Source organism: Pinus tabuliformis, chromosome 3_2 (genome assembly GCF_031772625.1).
Source record: "Pinus tabuliformis cultivar Carrire ecotype Pingquan chromosome 3_2, CPIR1, whole genome shotgun sequence".
NCBI classification, from domain to species: domain Eukaryota; kingdom Viridiplantae; phylum Streptophyta; class Pinopsida; order Pinales; family Pinaceae; genus Pinus; species Pinus tabuliformis.
Genome location: NC_142302.1, coordinates 478,726,000 through 478,742,977, shown reverse-complemented (window position 1 = coordinate 478,742,977; position 16,978 = coordinate 478,726,000). Strand labels below are relative to the sequence as shown.

General features: G+C 34.6%; 1 protein-coding gene across 6 annotated transcripts; it reads left to right on the top strand.

The window, feature by feature from the left end:
* The first annotated feature begins 6,319 nt into the window (after positions 1 to 6,319).
* On the top strand, positions 6,320 to 11,094 carry RIP5 (ROP interactive partner 5). Of its 6 annotated transcripts, XM_089416598.1 has the most exons (5): positions 6,320 to 6,443; positions 6,715 to 6,796; positions 8,082 to 8,226; positions 8,355 to 8,529; positions 8,721 to 11,094. In XM_089416598.1, the coding sequence occupies exons 3-5, from the start codon at positions 8,213 to 8,215 to the stop codon at positions 10,578 to 10,580; spliced, it is 2,049 nt and encodes a 682-aa protein (XP_089272724.1). In that variant the 5' UTR covers positions 6,320 to 6,443; positions 6,715 to 6,796; positions 8,082 to 8,212; the 3' UTR covers positions 10,581 to 11,094. The 6 variants fall into 6 exon arrangements, with proteins under 6 accessions (XP_089272724.1, XP_089272727.1, XP_089272721.1 ...); XM_089416601.1 differs by lacking the exon at positions 6,320 to 6,443 and having other exon boundaries at positions 6,485 to 6,796; positions 8,724 to 11,094; XM_089416595.1 differs by lacking the exon at positions 6,320 to 6,443 and having other exon boundaries at positions 6,485 to 6,796.
* The last annotated feature ends 5,884 nt before the right edge of the window (positions 11,095 to 16,978 follow it).

Here is a 16,978-nt window from a genome sequence, read left to right as displayed (position 1 = left end):
CAGAGATAAACCATGGTTGAAATCTCCATAATAACTTAAGAAAACACCTTCAAATTTTTATTCCTATTATTGTTGCTCATTGGCTATTTTAAGGCCAAGTATTCTATGTCCTAGGTTATTCCCAAAAGACGTCCAATAATTGGGCCTTTTTTATATGCATTGAAGAGAATTGGAAAGGCAGAAGATCCCTAAGGGATTGTAGACTAAAGAAAGGGAATATGTTCCTTGTGTTTTGTAGGGAAGTATAAGAGAATACCATGGTTGTTTGATGGTTGAATGAGAGACCAGAGTATTCTATAATGAGTAGATTGACTACATATGAGAGAAAGAGGTTGGGATGAGAGATATTAGAGCCTTGTAAGCTTCCTTTATATTGGTGTTAGCATGATTTGCTTGGGGAAGAATCCATAATTGATTGTTAGGGTTGGGTGGAAAATCACTCCTTAATTACTAGTTTGGTGGGCATGACTTGAATTATGGATAAGTATTTATGGTTATCTCTTTGTAGAATGCACTATGTTTTGCTAACACCTTTAATTAAATCGTCAATTAATGAATTATAACAACATCTTTCAGTAAAAATCACATAAGAGGTATTCCTATCGACGCGTTTCGAACTGGCCAGTGTCGTTCATCTTCAGGACAAGATGAGGAACCAGATTTAGGCATTGCGATAAATAGATGTAGAGAGTTGCTAGCTAGCCGTTAGGGAGTAACAACTAGTTTGACGAAAGGCAACTATTACTCCTAGTTCTGCCTTTAGTCAAACTAGTTGTTACTCCCTAACGACTAGTTAACAACTCTCTACATCTATTTATTACAATGCCTGGATTTGGTTCCTCATCTTGTCCTAAAGATGAACCACACTGGCTGGTTCGAAACGCGTCGACAAGAATATCTCTTATGTGATTTTTACCGAAAGATGCTGTTATAATTATTATGGATCACAGAAGTCTAAATTCAGAATTTAATGAATTCATGATATGCAATGTTGTTTTTGTTGTTATTTCATATTTGATTTCTAATTTTGTAATATATTGATATCAAAAGTTAAATCTGACGTCACATTTGTTTGATTGAAGCAGATAAATCTTGCGAATAATTTTAAATAGCCAAAAAAGACATCCAACTATACCAAAATAGAGAATTTGATTGTCACTCTTAAAGCAATTTACATCATTTGCTTAGGTAAAATATTTCCATGGAAAAATGGGTCAAAATGGAATAGCCCTAAAAGGTCGTATTAGAGACCATGTTAAAGTTAGGGATCATTTTAGTATCTAGAATAAAACCCACGAAAAATAGAATAATGAAAACACATAATTTCTACAGTGTTTAACCATTTATGTTATTTATTTTGTGAGAGTTGAAAATGAAACTCCCCTCTCTAAATAAGCCAAAACAAATCATAAATATCTACATCTCTTAGGCATAAAGAAACCTAACCCAACAAGATCACCCCTTACTAAATAATTATACTTTCATGAAATAAACCTTATGATATGAATACTAAAAAAAATTTGGAAAGTACAAAAAAGTTCACATAATAATATGTATATATTTCTATAAGGAGTTGTCTTTAGTGCGACTTTTTGGACTTTCTGGTGCCGGAATTGGACAGAAAAATTTGAGATGAAATCCTAATTTGTGTTATTTAAACTGGTTTTTTGACTATATATATATATTCAACACCATGAAAAAACCCTAGGGCACTTTGCTTGTGCAGGAGTTACCCATCAAGCTTGTGATTTCAATAAATTCCTTCAAGATTTTAGAGAAATTAAACCAAAAAAGCCACTGGAAAAGCTTTCAAAAAATCTTGGTAAAAACAACTCGTTTCTATAATATTTTTATTCAACAATTTATCTTTTTTAACATTAAAAATAATTATCTATAAATATTATTCAATAAAATAGTAAATATTTTATATACATTTAAGGTATTCAAAATTAAAATTCTTTAAATTATAATATTAAATACATAATATTTATTATAAAGCTATCGTAAGGCTCTAAATCTAAAGCTTGTAGTTTCTCCTGGCAAAAAATTTATTACAGATATCATTTTAACAATAAACATAACATAATGCAATCATGTCCCAATAAATAAAAATAAAAGGTGATTATCAACTTGAAGTCATTTCTTATTTTTACACCTCTCTTGAACCAAAAAAAACACCTTAGCATCTCGTCGTGAAGATCTTTTTAGTCAACGCGCTATAAAATTATAGATGTTCCATTGAAATTATTATAGAAAATTCTACGCGATTCCAATGATGGAATAACTATCACTCCGATTTTGAGATTTAAACTAAACAGAAATTTGTATTGTGAAATGTAACCAAATCCCACTCTAATTTAGGACAAATGAGGTCCATCGACCCCATATAATTAATCCGTTATTTGTCATGTAGAGTACGAGACATAATAATTCTATTTTATAAAATCGGAGAGAATAATATGGATAATAATTACGGTGGGTGGGTAGAGTGAGAGGAAACATAGATTTTATAAAAGGGGAAGATATTTATGAGAATTAAAATAAAGTTATATTTATTATTTATTATTGATTTATAATATGATTTTAATTTTAGTTTTATATTTTATATGACTAGTGGTTTAATGGTATGATTTAAATTATGGTTTTGATTTATTTAATTGAGTTTAGTTTTCTTTACTATATATTAAAGGTTAATTATTTTGTTTTTTATTTTCAATTATCTAGTTCTTATTTATGTCATTCTCTTAGCATATTTTGTTGTATTTCTCACTAAATCCTCTTGAAAAATTGATTTCTAGTTTTCGATACACAAAATCTACCTCCCCCTAATTTGTGAGTATGTAACATGGTACATGAAAAAATGTTGCTCACGTTTTACCTCTCCATTTCCATGCACTGCATCCTATTCAACTCAAATCTTCTTTGGGTGTTCCCATCTTCATGTTTCACATTTCAATCCATATGAAATTGTTCTTGGTTGTGTTATTACTTGTTTTCACATCATGAGATTTTAAACTCAAGTAGTTCTTAACTTTACTCTCCTTTTCTCTGTTGAAGTCATCTATGTGGTGTTACTATTTTCTTAAGTTTAATGTTTGTTTTCCATTTTCTCTTTTAGAGGAATTATTATGCATGAACTTTTAGTGCCTTAGCAATTCATTGAAATATTTCTTCTTCTATATCCCACTCTTCAAACCATTTTCTACATTGTTGATCTTGCTTGATTTTAACCATAATCTTGTGGTTGTCCATTTGTCATTTATTATCTATATTGTACCAATTTTCTCAATGCTTCCAAATTCATTGGGCTTAATCATGTTCCAATTAGGGTATCTGATAAGGGGTGTTCGTTTATCCACTTAGGAAGTTTGTTATTAGGTATTTTTGGACTTTGATTCCATGTGTTTTTTTGATATAATTCATCTCCATATTTCACATTTGCAAAAGAGTTTATGAGCGTTTGAAAGCATAATGTGTTCTAGACCCAAATCTCCGTTATCTAAAATCTATTTAACAATACGAAGATTGTTTTCTAACCTCCTTGTAGTCTATTCCTCATGCACACATCTAATCTTAGCTTCTAATTGGTTCTCATTGAAATATAGTACCAAATATTTATAAGTTTGGGTAACCTCTAATGTCTCACCTTTAACATTGATTTGTAGTTGTTTTATTCCCTTTTAATGAGGATATTACTATATTAGTTTTACTATTGTTCACAATCCCAACCTCCATGCAAAATCATTTTAAAGTTGTAGATGACCTTGTAGGTTGTTAGTGTCCTAATTGCTACTATCACATTGTCTATGTACAACAAGATCTTTATAATAATCTGTGTTCCCCCACTTTTCATGTTTATCCATTCCTCTAGCTTATCTATCTCAAGATTAAAGATTGTATGAGAGAGGAAGCAACCTTGTTTCACCTTAATATCATTGTTTAAGCTCTTTGAAAGACCCTATACAATTATGATTTTAGCCTTCAATTGCTTATATAACATGTGCATGACTATATTCCAACCACTCAAGACCCCATTCCTATCAACTTCTCCCACATATTAAAATCTCAAAGAATGAACATAGTTCTTCACTTTTATTGTGTGAAAGTTATTTATATTATATACCTAAGTTTGAGGCAATTGCACATGGTGATGTGCCTTTAAATACCAACTTATCTTTTGGTTATTTTGTCCATTTCTTCTCTCAATTTGCTCAATTTTTTCTTCACAATCCTTTTTATGAACTTGACAAACATTAAATTAATCATGATAGTTTTATAATTTCCACATTATTTTTTCTCCCCACACACACACACACATATATATATGACTCTTTACCCAATGATATATATATGACTCTTTACCCAATGAGTAACATCTCTTTAACCATTTTAAAGAAAATCACTTTCCCCCCACACACACAAACACACACACACACACATATATATATCCTTTTTATAAACTTGACAAACATTAACTTAATAATAATGGTTTTATCGTTTTCCATGTTCTTTTTTTACTTATATATTAAAAATAAGACTCCTTACCCAATAAGTCAGAAACATCTCCTTACCCATTTTATTAAATAAAAAAATTATTTTCCTATTTTAAATAGTTTACACACACACACACATATATATATATATATATATAATTTTTTAATATCCTTTTGAAAATCATTTTTGATGAAAATTTCTACATCCATATTAACTTCCAATGGTTATTAAGTTGTAGTCTAACCACCCTATTTTTCCCTTGAAAATCATGGAAATTTCAACAAGAATTTGATAAAATCGAGGTTACAATTGTCAAACTTCAAGATTTTGGGCACCCCTAAGGTTTTCCATCGTGTTGAATCCATTTCCACCATAAAAAAACAAAAAAACATGATTCAAACACTACTATTTCAAGATTTCTTGAAATGTTGTAAGATAGAACAATTCCGCAGATTTCTTGAAATGTTTTAAGCCAGATTCCGACCACATTTACCATTTGAGCAATTCCTGCAACATTTATTGAAATGTTTTTAGCCAAATTCCAACCACTTTTAATTGTTTGGGTAATTCCTGCAAGATATTTTGAAATGTTTTTAGCCAAATTCCATTAATCGTTTGGGCAATTCCTAAAAGATTTTTTGAAATATCACTGTTTGGGCAATTCCTGCAAGATTTCTTGAAATGTTGTAAGCCATTCGTACCACCTTTAAGCGTTTGGGCAGTTCCTAAAAGATTTTTAGAAATATTTTTAGCCAGATCACCACTTTTAACCGTTTAGGCAATTCCTAAAAGAATTTTTGAAATATTTTTAGCCTTCCAACCACTTTTAAATGTCTAGGCAATTCCTCTGCAAAAAATAATGCCAACTTCCTGCATTGCTAGATTTTCCTAACAGAAGCAATGCTAAAGTCCAATGGTTGCTAAATTTTTATACAAAGAAAGGGTAGTGTTAACTTCGTATGGGTGCTTGATTTCCATAAAAAAAAAGAGAGAGGGCAGTGCTAGGCTGGGGTCTCCAAGTTTATCTGGCACCATGTCTAAAATTATGAAGGTTTAAGAAAACAATTCATGTAGACAAGTATCGTGTCCATGACAATGAAGTGAGTATTGGAAATTGAATTTCAACACATAAAATACGATGCATGATTTCAAGTTTCGATTTTCAATACATAAAATACTATTAGTGATTTAAAGTTTCGAAGTAATTTGCTCTTAAGCATGACACTGTACTGCACTGGGAAGTTATTCTATTTTCAGACTTGGATTCACGAGGATGGAATTTTATTTTACTGAACAAATGCTTTTAAAGATTAGAGTATTGTCTTTTGCGCAGAGCACATTGACTAATATACACCCCTTTTAAGGGTTGAGCATTTAAATAAATTAAAATCAGAAATAATCCAACTAGAAAAACAAAGAGTTCAAATGAAGAATTTAAAAGCACTTAATGCAATGTTTATCCAAGGTGAAAAATACAATAATAGAAAATAAAATAAAGTTAAGTCAAAGGTCTTCATGTGCGAATATTGTTAGGTTAATTGCGTGGGTACATCTATCTATGTCTGAGTGGATACGGAGTGGCAATATGTGGTTGTACTAGGCCAACTTTATTGATTCAAATTAAGAAATATATTAATATAATATTCCTAAATAAACTCCAGCAAATAATAAATGTAGAAATTTGTAAATGATAAACAAAAATAAGTAAAAACTTTTTAGGAATACCTGTTAGGTATTCGTGTCAGTGATTTTGATTGTTTTTCAAACCCGCTCCGCTACGAACTAGTAAACCTAATCTATATTGACATGATGGGCGATTGGAATCATAATTCAAACTCAAATTTTCTTTTTGGTAATAATAAAGAATTATTTGAAGACGGGCGCGGGGCTGTTCGGAATCGATACTGAAATTCAAATTATTATTGATGCAGTTAGAAGAGATCGTGGAGGTCGGGAGTCCATATCCCTCACTTTCTTTTTCATGGTTGTTTTGTCTGTTTCTTAATCTTTACACACACTTTTATTGTGTCTTTGCTTTTAAAGAAGCTCGGTTGTGAGTATGATGTGTGAAGGGAGCAAGAGACAAAATGCAATCTTGATTTGTGTTGTTGGATATTCAAAAGCTTTCGGAATAGCCTGGCCTAGCACAGCGGAGCGGAGCATTTCTTCTGTTGCATTTTTTCTTGCGTGTTGACGGAGTGCTGTTTTTCTTGGGAACAGTGAGACGACCCGCGCATAGCATTCTTGCACTCTCTCCTTCGGCAGCGGCAAAAGATTCAGCACGGCGGATCGAATCGCTTCGGTAGGTTTTCTGAACAGGCGTGTGGTTGGTTTTTTCGAAAGGTCTCACCCGGCGTTTTTGTCACAAAGATTTCTGCTTACAGAAGTTCAAATATTTTGCAAATGGTGAAAGATTGTATGAAATGCCTGTTTCATTGAAAATCTGTAGAAAGATTCAGTGCTGCATTGAAAGACGCGGGAAATCTGTTGGCCGCCAAGGGTAAAATGCTACAGTGGGTTGTTTTAACTGGTAGTTTGGTTTTAATGAAGTCTCCACTGTTTTAACGTTTTAATGGCGACTTTGGTACCTTTCCGTTAAATGCGCTGTGCAGTGACTTACGGTTCTCTTTTTCGGTTTTTTATTACGCTCGTTTTCCCATGTAACTACTTCTATTTAAAACTAGGCCTACAAGAGGACCTGTAGTGTCTCAGTTTTTTTTTTCTGTATCTCGTACTGTCGTTTCAGTTTGGTAGGAAAAATGTTAAGAAAAGTGCTGTAGATCCGAAGGATGTAAAGGAATAAGTTCTGTGTGGAATCTGTAATGTTATATCTGTTAGAAGCTTGCGGCCGAGTTGTTACCCCAGCGTCGTGCAAAAGAGGTAAAGATTTAGGTTATATGAAGGTTTTTGATTACCCGACAGCTACAGTTTTGAATCCATTTCTGGGAGACTATTACGGATATCACTTTATTTTTGTGTTTGTCTCCACCTACCTGCTGGAGCCGCTTGAATGCGATGTGTTTCTTTCTGTGTTGAACTCCATTTACTTGCTGGAGCTGTTCGAATGAAATGTGTTTCTCTTTCTTTTGATCTCCATTTTCTTGCTGTTGCCGCTTGAATGTAATGTGTTTCTTGGAAAAATCAGCATCTTTTGATTGTGCTCCGTAAAGAAAGCTCTGTAAAGAAAATGCAGTCAAGCTAGTGCGCAGGCAGTCTGTTGGGCTTGACGTGAAGTTTTATTTCCTGGTTTAAGGTTTCCTTGCTAGATGGATGGCTTTAGTGACGCTGTATAGCTTTTGATTAGGATTTGTAACTACAGAACTGAGATGCAAGTAAATATTAAAACATGAAGCTACTGCTTTTTAATTTTTCAAGGCTTTACTGTCTCAGCTACTTCTGTAGAATATGGTTGTTTGTCTGCAAAAATAAAGACAGAGTTTCGGTTGATTCACTGAATAGTGGTTGAATCTGTTCTTTTATAACACACCGGCTCTTATAATAGAACAAAGCAGCTATATTGTTTTTATCGCCACTAGGGCCTTAAATTTGGCGTTTAAATCCGTGCTTAGTGGACGTTTATTGTGCAGGTGTTTAAATCTTTGCGACAAAGAACAAAATCCATAAGTCCAAGTGCCTGTTCCTTTCTTTAAGTTGTCTTGTGTGGAACAAGGACTTCGGGAGCTCCGGCTCTGCTTTGTCCTGTGTAGAGTCCGCCACGATGCAGAAGACGAGGTTTGACTATATATGCTACCGTTTCTTTCACGTTTTTGAGAATTTTTCTTGCGGATCTCTAAGGATGTATCCTAAAAGGTTTCATATGAAAATGCTTTCACTGTTTGCGTTCCCCTGTTATGAAACAGATCTGGTGCTTCCGGACCTTCTCCGGCCACGCCGAGACCTGCTCGGACACCGAAGAATGTGGCTTCAGACACAGACAGTACCACACCTCCGCATGCCGGTAGTAGATTATCGATGGATAGAAGTCCCAAGCCCAAAACTTCCGAGCATAAATCGCCCAGGAGTCCATTATCTGAGGTTTAATCTTCTTCCCATATCCATTTGTTTTTTAGAAGATCGCATTATCTGAGGGTTTATCTTCGTCGTCTGTCCAGTAGTGTTTTAAAAGTCTTCGTTATCTAAGGTTTTATTTTCTTCGTCTGTTCATTTTCTTTCTTGTAATCGGCATTTTACTGAAATGGTGTGGTTGCTGACTGGCTATTGAATAGCAGAAGCGGCCAACTAGAGCATCCGAACTACAGCAACAGCTGGCCCAAGCGCAGGAAGAGTTAAAGAAGGCAAAAGAACAGGTAGCAATTATTGAGACTGCAAAGGCTCAAGCATTGCAAGACCTGGAAGAGGCCAAAAAGCTCGCTGAAGAAACTGGTGCAAAGCTCGAGGTTTCCGAAAAAAAGGTCTTGGAAATTGCCGAGAATGAAAAGGCTCAAACCCTCGCGTTACAGCAGGCGTCTGAAGAAGCTGCAAAGGAGAGAGACAGGGAATGGCAATCTAAGCTTGAATCTGTTGAAAGACAACACGCAATGGATGTGGCTGCCCTGATTTCTACTTCTCAAGAGCTGGAAAGGGTTAATCATGAGCTGGCCTTGTCTGCGGATTCCAAGGCTATGGTTATAGCTCAAGTTGAGGCGGCTAATTTGGAAATTCAGGATTTGCGGTTAGAAATTGATACTCTGAAGATGTCTGAGCCAAATTCGTTGGATATGCATACTCTTTTGGAGATGCTCAGATCTGAGCTTAAAGAAGCTAGAGCATCTGAATCAAAGGCTGCCATGATAGCCCGTGAAGCTAACCTTAATCTAGAGGAAGCCAAGACGAAGATTGAGAGAGCAAAAGCTGAGGAGAATAAAGCACTGGAGTCCCTGAGGTCAGTAACTGCAGAGCTTGAAGAAACAAATGCAGATCTGGGAAAGGCAAAATCTTATTTGGGTTCCCTTACAGAAACTATACAGTCCCTGAATGCTGAGCTTGAAAGAACTAGATCGGAGTTGGTTGAAGCAAAGAAGAGAGAGGAAGAGATTATTTCAAAAGAAGCTGAAAGAGTAGAGAAGAATAAGAAGGAAGTGGAAAATCTGGAACTCAATCTTCTGCAAACTACTGCAGAAGCTGGGCGAGCTAAAGTGGAATTAGAGACTGCTTATGAAGAGGTGCAGAGCGCAAGACTTGAAACTGCGCAATTGAGGGCTGCTTTGGAAGCCACAGAGGGAAAATTTGAAGCAATGCTGAGTGAGGCTAGGTTGGAGGCAGAGCATGTCAAAGAAGCTATTGAGAAGTATAAGCTAGAAGCAGAGGAAATCATGGCTCAGTCTACTGAAAGAGAGGGTAAATCGATGGCATCTCTGAGAGAAGCTGAAGCCAAGGCCAATGCCACAAAAGAAGAATTAGAAAAGAGCAAGATGGAAGTGGCAGATCTCAAGGCCTCTCTAATGGATCAAGAGAATGAACTGCAGAATATCAAGGAAGAAAATGAAAATCTGAAATGCAGAGAGCTTACCATTGTAGAAAAAATGGAGCAAATGGAGAAATCACTTGCCACTGCCCCAAATTCCGACTCTTCACTTTCATTGGAAGGTAATGATTCAGTAAATAAAAAACTCCAGGAGGCAGAAGCTTGTGCTCAGGAAAAAATAACAGAGGCCCTTGCAAAAGTTGAGGCTGCTAATGCCAGGGAGGAGGAGGCTATAGAGAAGTTAAAAACTGCCATTCTCGAGATGGAAAACAGTAGCCAGAGAGCAAATAGATCATTAGAGCAGCTTGAGGCTGCACAGGCTGCTAACTTGGCTATGGAAGCCGAAATGAAGAGATTGAGGATACAGACTGAGCAATGGAAAAAGGCAGCAGATGCAGCAGCAACGGTTCTGGCAGCTGCCCATAATGGTGAACTAAATGGCAAACTAGTGGAACGATCAGCCTCTTTGGATACGCACTTACTATCAGATTCTGATGTTCTCAACATGAAACTGACATCTCCAATAATGTCAGATGACATGGAGAGCTCGCCAACTTCAAAGAAAAAGAATGCCATGTTGCGAAAAATCGGAGATTTGTGGAAAAAGCGGAGCCAGAAATGAGGTGCCTCAGCTTGGGCCTCTGCAACTTCAAGTTGTTTTTACAGGCGCATTCTTTAGTTATTGGTCCTTTCTACAAGAGGTTGCTTCTTTTAGAGGGTATGCATTTTGGCTGAAAAATGAAAACATCCCTTATTATGCTATATTGTTTTTGCTGGTAAGTTCAACTTATCCTTGTAGTGCCATTAGCTCCTTCGAGGTTCTTGATCATTCTGCAACAGGGCCACTGGAAGAAATGTTGAATAATTGTTGGCCAGCATTTTGATCATTTATCGTTTATTGGTTTGTACAGAGACTTCTTCTCTATATTATGCACCAGTGAAGCTCATTGCCTGAGCTGAAACTTGGTGATATGTTAAGGGCAGTATTGTGGCATTGTTGTCGGAATCACCGCCAGCTTCTGCTCCTTTATTCACACTCTTTTTGGTTTACTTATCGCTGTAACTATATTTAGAATAGAAATTCGATGATGCTGTACGTTTTCTGGTTAATAGACGACATTTTCAGCACCTGTGGATATGAAATAGCATATATCATCTTTTGAAGTGCAGTAATCCAAAGGTCGTCTATGGATATAGAAGATAAGTATTATGCAATTTCACTGCAATTATTATAGGCATATTCTATTTGTGATTTTAATAGTCAGACGCATGCATGTCCCCCTCCAGAACAAATTCGTTTCAAAATATTCATGCTTGAGTGCATTCACATGATCTGTAACTATAAGAGAAACTTGGGATGATTGTGATGTCTGTCATTGGTTTAATTAATTGCTGCCGAACACGGGTATGGATAAAAATCCCAGTTTCTATTTGATTTCGAAATATGTACATTAAATGCTCACAGTATATCAAATATCGGTTTTGGAAATGAGTTCTATAATTGATAGCTTTGCTGAATCATACTTTTTACGATCATTATTGCTTAATAGTTTTTTACCTTCTGATTTGTAAAGCTACATGGTTCTTTACTGGGAAAACTATACAATATGTGGCATGGTTGAGGAGGAAACCTGACAAGACAAATCCAAAACTAGGGGGTTCAGGTCTGCTGTACATAACTGCAGGACCGTTAAGGCCAGAGAAAAAAGAAACTTTCCCGAAGCAAGGGAATTCTGATGATGGAAATGAAAACTTCCTTTCACCGTCTTCACTTTGCGTTAGACTATGCTTAATAGTGAGCAAAGGTCTTACATGACTTTTAGGGAGATGGGTGGGAAGGTGATTGCCTTTAATAGTGTCTCTCACCATTTTCACCTCTCCTTGTCTTGGGGTTTTTGACCCAGATTTTGGGCTCTTGGCTTGCCTTTTAATGGGGCTCTCACCATTTTTACTTTTACTGGTCATGGGCTTCTTTAATTAAGTTTTGGGTTCTTGGCTTACTTTTTAATGTGGTGTTGTTTACAGAGACCACAATTTTACTCAGAGGGTGAAATCTTGCTAGAATCTGGTCTGGTGATTTTTTTTTTTTTCAAAAAATCAAATTTGGAGTATGTTGTGTTTGAATCGTATTTTAGATGGTGGAAATGAATTCAGTATCATCAAAAACCACTGGGGCATCCAAAACCCTGAAGCTTGACAGCTGAAATCCAGATTTCCAAAAAATTATATTACATTTTCCCAAAATCTAACTGGAATTTCCATGGTTTTCCGAACAAAATTATGATCTCGGTAAACTATGGCTTTTAATGGTGTCTATCACCCATTTTCATCTCTCATGTCTTGGGCTTTGGCCTAGGATTTGCTCCGTTGAGTTCTAGAACATATACTAGAAGAATTCTACGAATAGTGGAAGGGGCATGGTTGTGATGCCCTAATAGGGTTTGTAAGTGCTTTAAATCCATGACAATTTGTTAGGGTTAATAGGTGCCAAAGTCACAGACAACTTGCAAACTTTTACATTGAAAACTACATGCAACAATAATTGGGAAGTTGGAATGATTAGCATATGAGAATTAGTACCAGACTTTTGTTTTTGTAAATCGCATGATAGAAGTCGAGTACCAACTGAAGTTGGCATTGTGGTGATTGCTATTTTGGCAAAACTTTGCAACCCCATTTCTACTAGACAGCCTTATGGCATGAAGCATTACCTTATGCTTAAAGCCTTTACTTCACTTAAGCAAACGTGGTTTAAAGGTTTGCCCCGGTTTTGTTTTTTGATAATGTATTGATTTTGCGTAGAAAACACTTTATTAGTATTATATATTCATTTATTTTTATATTTATTAGCTTTATTCTCGAAGAGGGTGGTGGTCATTATTTCTTCGCACCATAGAAGATATGACACGAGTTCAGCGTGAATGATGTAAATATTTTTTGTAGTTGTCACTTGAATGTAAATATTCTACTTGAGGTGACCTTATCTCGATTGTTCAACGTTCATTCGATGCAGGAGGGTCGATGGATATAGTACGCCATCATTTATCATACACTTGGTATTAACCATAAAAGTGAGTTTAACGCTATATGTTTGTCCTGTTTCGTTACACCCATTCTCTTTCAAATCTACGAAATCTACGAGTCCTTTTAGATATCTTGTGTTGATTTTTTTTGTCAAAAATTATTTTGATTAAATACTTCCTCAGTGTACCCGAGTTGATCTTGCAACGCCCGTTTGGTATCAAGGGAAATATTTTAATCATTTTGGTATTTGTCTTTGACTTCTTCCTCTCAGATTCCATCTACCTAATAATTACATATATTGAAGGGAAAGATCTGAATGTTTTGGATTTACCTTTCATTTGATGCTCTCTAACAAGCTTTGACAGGTTTCTTGTACCTAATAATTAGGTTTTTTAAATATTTAAAGTTTATTGTAAGGTTTTCATAAATGTCAATGCTCTATTTATATTAAGGTAAGTTTTAGAATGCTTAACTTCACCATTTCAAAATAAATATATTTAAATAAATTCTAAATATATTATTTTCAATCTTGATTAAGAATGGTTTCTAAAGAATGATTTTTTTTTTCATATATATATTTATGAATTTTATAATATCTATATTTCAATAGCGAGAAATTGGAAAAACATAATGATGAGAAATTGAAAAAAAATAATGAAAAAAATAATGATGAGAATTTGGAAAAAAATAATGATACCAAATTGTATGTATAAACAAATAAGTGGTGGTTATAAGTGAGTCAATTAAACTATGATTTAAATTGTGATTTTTTAAACTAATTAAATTATGATATTTAAATTGTTTATAATTTTTTGAATGAATTGAATTAAAATTTTGAATATTATATATATATTTTTAAATTAAATAAGGAAAAATGTTTTTAAAAATTGTGTTTAGAGTTATTGTGTTGAGAGGTGCTTTGCAATCTATTAAAGTTCCGAAATGATAGTAAACATAAAAATGTTGGCTTTATATGGGAAAGATGTTGTAATAGTTGTAAATGAATGTAAATATTTAAATGTTGGCTTTATATGTGAAAGATGTTGTAATGGTTGTAAACAAATGTTGGGAGATATGTTATAAAAGAATGTAAAACGAAACATTAAATCAACAAATAATAATAAAACAACATAATGTAAGCTCAATTAAAAAAATAAAAAAATAAATAACAATAAAAATAATAAATCAAATCAAATCTTGTTTTTATTAGTAAAATTACAAACAATTTTTTTCCAAATAAAATTATAATTTACATATTACATTAAAATAAATTGAAATAGTAAATATTCATAATGTTGATATTTTATATCAAATGTATTATTTTTCAAAGTAATAGATATTGATTTTTATATTAAAAGGAAAAATTGGACACTGGGTGAGAACCTTTACATATTCCTTTATGTTCCAAATATGTACTACTTTTGGAAGTCCAAAACATGGATACTTTGTTTTATGGTAACTTTTACCTACTATATTAAATAGTTGTTGCATATATACTTCGCAAAAAACTCCTAGAAACATTCTAAATCTACATTGCATTAGAATTAAAAAAATAACATAATTATTTGTTAGAGTAGTCTCTTGAAATGCCATTCTCGCCATACAATTGTATCCTCATTCTCATCCTGCTGTTCTAGTCTCCCTAGTGCACTTGGCCTTCTTCTCAGGTTCACCATTGTTATCAACTGCTTCCACACTAAACAGGTCACCACCATTGACATTCTCTTCAAGCTTAGCCACCTTGTTGTCTAGAGTTGTTAACTCGATTCAAATTTCCGACATGAATTGTTATAGTTTCCCTTGAGAAGCTGATAATTTTTGCACTCTTGCTCTTCCGTGGTGTTCTTGTATTGGAGGGTGCGCAACATGCCTTTGACCGATTCAAGCAACTGTGCCAACATTTTGTTAGTTTTTACTCGTTTATCCTCTTGAGGTTGATTTCCCAAAATTTTCCATCGCTGGATTGTGATGCTCCACGAATTGCGCTTCTATAAATGGTGGCTACCTTTGTTCACAACTTCGAACGCTTAAAAGGAATGCGGTGCGACATTGGAATAACATGCAACACAATATATATTGACGCCTTCCCCTAAGACACCTCCGAGAGTTATTGTGGAGTGAAGTTACCCTATCCATGCTTGGGTCTCTAGAAACACTATGGAATATCAGTTGCATGATATAGAGGAATAAGAGAATTAATCCCAGTGTGTAGAATAATGAAGACATAAGCAGGGTCGAGGCATCCCACACTTGTATTAACAGTTTCCCTTCTCATGAGGCCAGGTGGTTGGGTGATTTAGACAAGGGTTCGTTCCTCTCAAATTGTGTGTCCAGTGCATTAATGAGAGCCCCCCATCCTTATTAACCGTGTCGGCTCTCGCGCTGTAACCCACATGCTTGAAGAAAGATGTGCATACAAGATCTGCCTTGTTGATTTGATTAATTATTTGGCTTTGAAGGCCATTAATTTCTTTATGTAAAACATAGTCAATAGTTACAATGGTCATGGAATGGGTGAGTTATATAACATCCCATGATCCACTTCTAGTTTCTCTTGTTCCAATGTTACTCCTTTATTGACTAGAGAGTTTGCCATTTTGTTCACCTATCTAAATACATGACATAATTTGATTTGCTCAAAATTTCTTATTTGTAAAAAGATACTCTGCATGATGGGAAGAGAAACCACATTTGCAATCCTTTGACTTTCCACATTTGACGAATAACAATCATTGAATTTCCATATATTGTTATTTTGGTGATTTTTTTGCCAAAGCTATGTCCAATCCTTGCTAAAGTGCTAGATATTTAGCTTAATTGTTGGATGCCATTCCCAATCCCCATGTGTATTGTAGTCTCTATTTATTCATCAGGACATAGGATAACCCCTTCTGCTCCTGCCACCCCTATTTCAAAACATATAAGTAATAAGCATATAAAAACTTAATAAATCAATACACACACATCCATTTGATAATATAAATTAAAATAATGATTTATATTGATAACCATTATATTTCAACCCCTACTCTTAGTTGAGCTAACATAGATCAAGCTCCAATGACAAATTTGAACTGCAAATCTAAAAATGAAATCCTCATGGCAATCCATACTTGGAGTGCATGAGCAAGCACTCAAAAGTCCATTCACAAAAACGAAGTCTCCTGATCAGAATTAGCTTTAAGGATAACTTGGGGTTTCCACGGTAATTCAGAACTATGGTGGTCTAGAAGGCACGAATCTGACAAGCTCAATATTATGAATAGTGATAAGTCAATCACTGAACTTGTCAAGGCAGTGCTCCACGAGTTTTATGGAGAAATTAAGGTTGATGGCCATCATTATGCATATATGTTCATGAGCCAAAGACTTTGTGATATAAAAGAACTTCCTGAGTTCTTTTGCACAATGCATGATCTTTTTTATAAGACAAGAGAGCCACAAAATACAACTTATTTGAGAAAATATTTGTCTGCAATGCTTGGCAGAATCCGAGATCGTGTCAGTGCTAGATTTGAAGCTGAAAATATAGATATTGAAAATCTTTCTCTTGCAGGGCTCCATGAACCTAAATACAAAACCTAAAAGATTGTCTATTATAAGTCAAGTAGAGCACCATTCATTAGACTAAGGAATGAAATTGCATTATTAAAAATTCTTGTTAGAATTTGCTCTCTCATAAGCCATGATACTTCATACCTTAGTAGGCATTTGTAAAACACAAGTACGAATCATCCTTTAAATGCAAATTTTGTATTGCCTCTAGGAGTCCAAGTTCCAATAAAAAAATTCAAGTCTTTCATAGACCTTAGTATATCTTAAAAGAGGAACATTTAGGCCAACAAGCAGAATGTTAGGAATGTCTACAGATTGCCTCTCCGAGAGATATTAAGTTCATGAGATACACATAGCCTAGAGAAAATGCAGGGGATGATCTAGAAAATCTTCTACTCCAAAAAATGACATTTGCTCCTGGAAATTTTGTACAAAAATTTA

Excerpts from the sequence above, each read along its gene's own strand:
- RIP5 (XM_089416598.1), top strand. Across the intron at positions 8,530-8,720 it reads CCAGGAGTCCATTATCTGAG|CAGAAGCGGCCAACTAGAGC; the intron begins GTTTAATCTTCT and ends GCTATTGAATAG.